This window comes from Maylandia zebra, linkage group LG7 (genome assembly GCF_041146795.1).
Source record: "Maylandia zebra isolate NMK-2024a linkage group LG7, Mzebra_GT3a, whole genome shotgun sequence".
Taxonomy (NCBI): domain Eukaryota; kingdom Metazoa; phylum Chordata; class Actinopteri; order Cichliformes; family Cichlidae; genus Maylandia; species Maylandia zebra.
In genome coordinates, this window is record NC_135173.1 from 32,240,367 (window position 1) to 32,249,529 (window position 9,163).

The window sequence follows — 9,163 nt, forward strand, 5'->3', positions numbered from 1 at the left end:
CTACCTGCCTTTAGTGGTTTTTCATTTTTCATGTTTGACTTTGTTTAATTTCTATGATTTGTTTCAAATTATCTGACAAGCCTGTTACGCAGTTAAGCAACAAATGTCATTACATGACTGTAATATTTAACTTCATCTATTAAAATGTTTTATGTTGTTGTAGCAGAGTCCCCAAACTTACAGTACGCAGTTGGTGTTTAGATTGAAGATGAATCAATAATAAAACAGATAATTTGACTTATTTTGGAAATGGCTTGATATCAGGCTTAGTCAACATGATGGTCAGATGCACCCAAAAGGCTTTTATTTTCTTCTCTGGATAAAATCATTTTTAATGTGAGTTGTAATTTAAAAATGATAATAAACTGAAACAGCAATAATGAATTTATGCATCAACAAATAAAGACAAGCCAAAGATTCAGTTCCACAGGTCATTTTTGAAAACTTTAGGCCAATTTTTTTTAAATAGTATAAAGGCCACTGGTTTGATTTCAGGAAGAGATACAAATTTCCTCTTCAGTTGCAGTATGAAAGGCATCCAGTATAAAAGTCTTCCAAATCAAAACACAGGGGTACCTGCTCTGGTAACCCCTTGTGAAAAGGGAATAGCTGACAGTAGCTTTAACTTGATGTGTTAACTTGATGTGTTAAAAATGGCCAAAGTGCAATTTTTGGCACTTTAACTTGATAGCAATGGTCTACAACAGCACTGCTTTCAGCTAAGTAGACTTGTGAAAAACTGTTTTCCCCCATTCCTGATTTTATATTGTTTTGTATGTTTGTGCCTCTGTGTTGTTGTTAATATTTAAGCAGTGTATATTTTTACATTTTAGCCCATGCAACATTGGACCAATGCATCAATTGGGTAAATGCTCGCAAAAAGTGGAGCTGGATGCTGCTGAGAGGAACTGGACCTTAACAGTCACTAATCCTCTGGGAAAGCTCGAGCTCCATGACAGGGTGGACCTGACCAAAAGAGGTAAAACTTTGGAAAAAACGAGGGGAAAAAGGCTATTCTTAATCTTTAAGATCAGCTGATTGTTGTGATCTCTTGTTTTAGTGCACATGGTTGCTCCAGACAAAGTGGCAGCTTCAACTGTGAACCCCAGAAACATCAGTCTGAAATGGAGCTGGACTGTGAAGAAGTACAGTAATCTCAACATCACATGCCAAGTAGATGTCAGTGATGGAAACTCTAATACCAAAGTGAGTAGATTAAAAAGGAGGCTAAGGTATTGGCTTTTCAAAGTAAAAGTCTTCACTGAAGTCAGCTAACATAATTCTTGTCCTTGTAGGTTTACCAGACTGAAAACATTGGAGTTGGCCTCACAGCTGCAGTCATCAAGGACTTGATACCACACTGGGACTATGACGTGAGGGTCCGATGTGGAACATCACAGCATTTCTGGAAATGGGGTGACTGGAGCAATAGTGTCAAAATCTGCACGAAGGGTGATGGTAAGTTGTTTTTGTTTTTTGTTTTTTAAGAGAAAAGACTTTAAAAATGTGTGAATGTAACAGATGTCGTTTGTCTGGTTGCACCACAGTTCCAGATGCTCTTGACGTGTGGATGAAGGTGAAGGCAGACCAGGCTGTAATCTCCTGGAAGGTGAGTCCAAGTCACTAAGTCTGGAAACTGACTCAGTTTCAAGTGGTCACCAGTGGAATTAAAAAATACACTTTTACTTACAGCTAGTCTGTAAAGCAATACTAAATATTAATAAACTTATGTGGGAAAAAAAAATATTTTAATAAACGTATTTAAAAATATCAGTGCAACATCTTATACAGTTAGAAAGTGATGTTTCAGAGGACACAGTTACCATTTCAGGTCTTGATGTTACGTCTCCACAGGTGCCACTGACCAATCAGAGCCATGGAGAAATCTTTGACTACAAAGTGTCCTGGGCAAAGACCAAAGACAAAAATCAGTCAAACCAAACCAACGTGTCCAGAAGCAATCACAGCCTTACACTCACGCTGGACCCCAGTGAGGAGTACATGGTCACTGTCACGGCTAGAAACATAAACGGCAGCTCATCACCATCGACCATCATCATCCCCCGCAGCAATCTAGGTATGAAGCTAACAGAGCACCACACATTACAGATAAGCTCACTTTGATTTCCATTTGGGGAAGAGGTTTGATTTTATCTAATCTGTGCAGAAGGCTGTAAGCAAAAGGTTTTCCAAACTAATGCAGAAAAGGAATAGCAGTTTTCATGATCACATGATTGAGATTATATCTATTATAAGTATACAAATTTGTAATTGTTGTGTTTATATTCTATATATCCAAGTCATGATGAGTATGTACATTTTTGCACATTTTATTGGCCTGCAAAGGGAAGCTAAATGCCTTAAAAGTGCATGAAACTGTTTTTAAAACCCATGAAAAATTCTCAAGGTTTAACTATATATACTGATTTAACCTCTTCCTTTTTTAAGTGGAGTATGTTGTAAAATCTAATTTTAAAGAGTCTTTTTCAGATACATCCGAGGTGAAGACCTCCTGGATCAGTGGCAGCAATGGTAGCTTCTTCCTGTCCTGGCCTGATAGTCCTAACGCCAGCTGTGGCTACATAGTGGACTGGTGTCCAGTCTTCGGTAATTGCACCTTCGAGTGGATGAAAGTGCCTCCCAACAGAACTCATACCACAGTTTTTTCAAGTACGTCCTCATCTTTGCCTACAAAACTGTTGCAGATCATATTTGCATCTGTTTCAGCACAGCTCCTTTTGTTGTTCCAGAGAACTTTGAAGATGGTCGGAGATACCTGCTGTCCATATACGCCTGCACTGAGGGAGCTGCGGTGCTACTACAGAGAAGAAAGGGCTACATCAGAGAGACCAGTAAGACTGATTCAGTGATTTCTCACAAAATGCGATGGTTCAATCAGCAGTGTATTTTATGCATGTCACATCTTTCCAGAAATAGGAGTCGAGCTGTTTAAACTCAAATACAAACAGGAAGACTCGGCTGTTGAGGTATCCTGGGAGCCCATACCTCTGGAAAAGCAGACTGCTTCCATCCATGGATATATTCTCTACTACCAGGACAAGAGCGGGAACGTTTTTAACGTGAGCACAGGTACAGTATGAAGGCATACTCACTCAGGCCAGCTATGATTTCAGTCTGGACATTAAGCACAGGATCAGCACTTTTTCATAGGTGCTCTGTTAGCTGAAGTTTAATTCATTGTTAGTATTTACCTCCTGGCATATGATGACCTTCCTCTTCCAGTATTTGCATCAGGAAATGGCTAATAACACAAGTTTTAACAAATGGACACAATGCCCCCTTGTGGTAGTCTAAAAACAAAACAAGCCTCCTTTTGAGGTCTCAGCCTGTAGATTTAGGCTAAACATGATTGTGAATGCAATAATTCATTAAAAATAATTTTTGAATTGATTGCAGACACACACTAATCACCCCAAAAATGTCCAAATTCTTAGACACCATTTTTTTTGCACCCTTTACAGTAACCTGAACATGTTGCCGACGAGTTGTTTACAAATTGATTGGCACTTGGACGATGACACACTTAATCACACTATTAAGTTTCTCTACTGATAACAAAGTCCTGGTTTTGTTTCTCCACACACAAAGATTAGCTTGTAACTGAGATAAATAAAGTAAGTCTCCAGTGTTGCCCGATGATCGTAAACATGTATTTATGTTGTAATAATGGCGGTCACTCTGTGTTGATTTAGATGATCCTGAAGCCACCAGCCTCACTGCAAAGAACCTGAACATCAGTATGTACACCTTCACGGTGACAGCATCAACAGCATTTGGACTTTGTGGTAATTCATCCATCAATGTCACCTTGAATCCCCCGAGTAGGTTAATTATTTCCCCATATGGACTATTTTATTTAGTAAGACTGTCAACATTTGTCATTTTCTTTGAATTACTTGATGTGATTCATTGTTTTCACCAGCTGATCAACTGATAATGCTGATCTTGATATCCCTGGGAGCAGTTTTTCTTATTCTGTCTGTCAGCACAATTATCTGCTATAGACACTGGGCATGGTAAGCAATGCACATTTATTTTCATTGTAATCTCTCTCTTTTTCTCATTCTCATTTCCCCCCCATTTATTTATATTCATTTTTTAACCCAACAGCATCAAGCACAAAGTCTGTCCTCCAATCCCAAAGCCAGTGCTGACTGAGTGGCTAACAGTAAGTTGTCACATTAAAGCAGACCTTCCCAAAGTGTGGGGCCCGCCCCTAGGAGGGGCGCAGAGCCATTGCGTTGGGGGGGGGGGAGACAAAACGCTTGGACACTGCTAGCATGCGTGGCTAGCGTCCACAGAAACGCAAAGCAGGAGATGAAGCACAGCTGAATATGTTTCCAAACCAACTTCATTCTAAGCCAAAGACTAGAGAATATGGTGAAGCATGTCTGCTCTTTGGTTTCACCTGCACGAGGTAGGTCTCCCCTGCAGAATTGGTTTCCCCTTCGTCAGGAGCACCACTGGGCTCTTCAAATCACGGACAAACAGCATCCCACAGTTGTTTATGTTTTTAAACCCATTGTGCACAGAGAGGCATTTTTTGAAAAATGTATTGATTGCAATGTTGAATATTACACATTAAAAAAACAACTACACGTAAAATAATCACACCCCGACACCTCAGCCTTTCTAAATAGAAGGACAGTAACTGCGTGTTTATATGTAAGCGTGTAAAACCTGCAGATAGTCAGATTAACAGTAACAGCAGGGGAGACCGGGGATAGTTATAACGTGGGTCAGTTGTAACACTTCCAGTTTCTCCAATCAGGGCTAAGTTTCAAATGATGTGACTCATCCTGTGCATGCCCAATTCAGTTCTGCTATCACATGTGAAAAATCAGCACATTTCGTCAAACACAGACAATTTAACATGAAAAAAAGTAATTTGTATGCCAAAAAGTAAGTTTTTCTACTTTATTTCAATGTTTAATAGCATTATCTGCTTTGCAGTTAAACTCATCAAACTTACATTGTGTTATTTGTATGTCTATGGGGATATATTCTGTGTAGGTCTTTAGTGCTAATGTTTTAGCCGTTGGCTGTAATGTTAGCTAGTTCATGGCTATAGGAGTCTGGGTCAGTTGTAACAATAATGCAGATGTTACAACTTACCACACTATTACTTTAACTTATATTAAACAAGTTGGGGCAACGACATCAGCAGAGAGAGGTTCACTGGTCGCTTTTGTATATGCGGTTAATGCCATTGGCAACACAATTCCTCCACTGTTTATGTTCCAACACATACATTATGCAGACCACTGTGTCAGAGATGGACCAGTAGGAAGTACTGGTAGTGGGAATAAGTCAGGATGGGTGCAAGAAACAGATTTCCTCATCTTTCTGAAGCACTCTGCAAACCACACCAAGGTAAGCCATGATAAAAAGTAATGGAATTGCGATGCTGGTGAACATCTACATTTTTTTTTTAGCTTCATTGTTATGTTCAAAATTGGTGCAAGAGTTGTAGGTTATAATGCCCACTGAGCCAATGAGGCCAAACTCAAGGAAGACCAACCAAAATTAATGAAATATTCAGTTGCAGAAAATTCCATAATTTGTCTTTTTTGGGGGGTTGGAATATGTTCAAAAGCTAGATTTCTGCATTCTGTCACACACACACACAGAGCTACATAAATGGCTCTAAGTGCATTCATGTGTTGAATAAACAAAGATTACATGTTAATGTTTTGTTAGTACCCTTATTTCATTGTGTTACATTTTACCCCAGGATATGTTACATACGGAGCCCCCCAGGGGACATGGGAGAAAAAAAAAATTAGGGAGGAAAAAAAAAATTAAGACGGACTTTTTGCGAGCGCTCGCAAAAGTATTGCGAGATCTCGCAATAAGTATTGCGAGCGCTTGCAAAAGTATTGCGAGATCTCGCAAAAGTTTTAGCCGCATTCTTCGGAGGCCGCCAGCTCGAAGCCGACCGGGAGGTCGAGGCACGATGTGCCGGGAAAGCGGTGTTCCTCCCGGCTGTAGTAGGTCTCGACTTCCCGTTAGCTTCGAGCTAGTGGCCGCCAGCTCGAAGCCGACCGGGAGGTCGAGGCACGATGTGCCGGGAAAGCGGTGTTCCTCCCGGCTGTAGTAGGTCTCGACCACCCGTTAGCTTCGAGCTAGTGGGTGTCAGATCTCCAAAAACGTCGGAGCTCTTTTGCAAATATGTGATGTCTTGTAAACCGAGCAGGTATCTGACGTTTACACAACTACATTCACGCCTCAAAATATCTTAAAAGTGTATTTTGTGACCCAGAAATAGTAATATTACAACTAAGTAGCTGCCGCCATTGTTGGAGTTTTGCGAGATCTCGCAATACTTTTGCGAGCGCTCGCAATACTTTTGCGAGCGCTCGCAATACTTATTGCGAGATCTCGCAATACTTTTGCGAGCGCTCGCAATACTTATTGCGAGATCTCGCAATACTTTTGCGAGCGCTCGCAATACTTTTGCGAGATCTCGCAAAAGTCCGTCTTAATTTTTTTTTTTCTCCCTAATTTTTTTTTTTTCCTCCGTAATTTTTTTTTCTCCCATGTCCCCTGGGGGGCTCCGTAGTTACAACTAACCCAGACTATGGGGTTAATTGTAACATTTCACTCTTCGTGTTTGAGACCATATCATGCAATGAGTAATTGTGCTGCAGAGAAAATAGCTGCACTATTTAATAGCAGAGACATGTAAATACTTTGCATTACATTTTGAATCCACTACCTTAAAAGAGCTTCAATTTACAGACAAATGTCAGAAATGTTACAACTATCCCCGGTCTCCCCTATTTTGTCTCTATCTGTGTGATGAACTCTGTATTCCTCGTCCACATGTAAACGGAAAAATTGAGTTTTAAAAAATCTCCGTTTTCGGTGATTCGAAACGCTGTTTACGTGTGGACGAAACAGCTGCGTTTTCAAAAATACCCGTGTAGGTGCAGACGTAACGTAAAAGAGTTAGTAGTTTATTTCATTACTACCTGTGATTTATTGGAGATTACTTGCATTTGCTTAATTGTTTACTAAATGTTTGAAGTGTGAAATAAACCGCAATGGAGCAAAATATGGGTGTTTGTGGTTGGAGGATGTGTGCGTGTGCACGTGCACGTGCGAGAAGGGGGGCGAACATTTTTCTTGTAAAACAAAAAAAAGTTTGGGAACCACTGCATTAAAGGATAACTTTGACGGGGCACTTAACAATACCTAACCAATTAGTTTCCGGTACCAAACACAACTTTAACTCAAGTTAAAATGTTTGCATCAGTAAAATGTCTTTTTTTCTCCTTTTAATACCACAAAATTCATTTCTTTTCGTGTAAACAAGCAAATTAAAATGCTTTGTACTGACTCACATCTGGAGCCATTCAAGGAGTGTTTGGCTGACTAATATGCTACATCTATACATCCTTCTATTGTACTAATCAATTATTTATTGGTTTCACTATCATAATCCAGATGTCTTTCCTGTGAATGTGAGGTCATTTTCTTTATTTTTCAGGATGAACATACCGTTCGTCATCTTCACTTTGATCAGAGACACTACAGGGAGGTCTGGGATGTTCCGGAGCTGCATGATTATTTTAGTGCACCACAGCCTGTTGTTGGCCAGGACTACATGCCTTCTTTTTCCTTCTCTCAGACTCCCAAAGGTTACTACAATAAGCTTCTGAAGAAACTCCAGCCACCCCTTACTTTACCCACTACAGGCCTCACATCTCAGCCAGGCGTTCTGTCTTTTCCAGGAAATGATGTATTTCCTAACCCTTCATATAACCTGAGAGTGCAGGGTGAGGACCAGCAGTCACAATCACATCTTCAGATCCAGCAGGGCATATGTATAATTGATAGCTTTCATGAATACCAGCCTCAGAGCCCTGAAGAGACCTTTACCGCAACTCATCCTGAGGACGTACCAGACAGTCCTCTTTCATATTCGTTCACGTACATTTTGTTGCCACAGAAGACATCCAAGCAGCTGCTGCATGTGTGAACACATTTAAAACTTATGTGAGTACTTCAGGCATCGTTAACTGCTGTATAGTTCATCCATCATCCACCAGTTCATCATTGAGTCAACTAGGGTTAGGGTTGGGTTTTGCTTTAGTCACACACTAAACAGGCATAATTTTAAGTGTAAAAGATGTTTCCTTTCAATAAAGTCTCAGACTCACTGCCCAGCCCTAACCTGGTGGATGCTGGGTATGATTACTATATATCATACATGTATGAATCTCTATAGAAGTGATAATTATAGTCATAAACAAGCTTTCTAATAGTGAGTTTGGCTTCATGCTTTCCGGTAATTGTGAGCCACCTTTACCACATATTTTAAGAACGCAAAAGAAAGAAAGAAACGAATGTTCTCAGAAACAGCAGAACAGTAAAACTCCTACAAGTTCTCCCTAAGGTTAATTAGTGGACTTCATGGTAAGCATGTGTACCTCTTTGAAGGCCAAATCAGCACATATATGTTGCCAAGCGGTACAAGGTCCATATTAACAACAATTCTTCAACTTGTTTATGTGCAAAATCAGAAGTAAAACGTCGCTTCAGAGAACATTTCTACCAGTTGGAGGTTTTTTTTGTTTGGTTTTGTTGTCAAGTTTACTGAACCTTGTGTCATTTTAATACTGTATAACAATAAAAACATATTAATAAAAGGAAATGCAAACTTTATTTAAACTTATTCTAATGCATGTAGTAAACTCAAGCAAATGATTTTTTTTTAAATGGTAACTTTCCCTCACACCTAAAAGAGAAGTGATCACATTCAGGGGTAACATGAGATTCAGTAGGTGTATTGACTCAAAGACTCAAAAAAGAACCAAAATAATCTACATCACAAGCTCCAATAGATTTTATGTACAGAGTTACAGAGTGGGATTAGCTGAGCTGTGCTGCTGCTCGTTGTGTTTCTATCAGACTGATTTCAACAAGATAAACAGCTGATTGTGAAAGATTTTACACTCCTTACACCTTGCCTTAAAATGCATGTTTAGATATTCTTCTGTTCTCCTCCCCCACATGTAGGGTTGTGGGGAAGGTTATAGCTAAAGAGTTTAACTGCAGGCACATTCCATCTGAAGGTTCTGGTTTTCTTATCTAGTAAGGGATGTTCACTCCCTGCCGTTTAGGAGCTCGCCTGTAT

At 39.8% G+C, this 9,163-nt stretch overlaps 1 protein-coding gene across 1 annotated transcript; it reads left to right on the forward strand.

Annotated features, from left to right (window-relative positions):
* The first annotated feature begins 836 nt into the window (after window positions 1-836).
* LOC101476470 (leukemia inhibitory factor receptor) lies at window positions 837-8,578 on the forward strand. The gene is made up of 12 exons (XM_076887066.1): window positions 837-979; window positions 1,061-1,206; window positions 1,305-1,458; window positions 1,548-1,609; window positions 1,855-2,077; window positions 2,491-2,670; window positions 2,751-2,852; window positions 2,932-3,090; window positions 3,714-3,842; window positions 3,944-4,037; window positions 4,132-4,189; window positions 7,514-8,578. Exons 1-12 carry the CDS (start codon window positions 853-855, stop codon window positions 8,003-8,005), a joined length of 1,926 nt encoding a protein of 641 aa, XP_076743181.1. The 5' UTR covers window positions 837-852; the 3' UTR covers window positions 8,006-8,578.
* The last annotated feature ends 585 nt before the right edge of the window (window positions 8,579-9,163 follow it).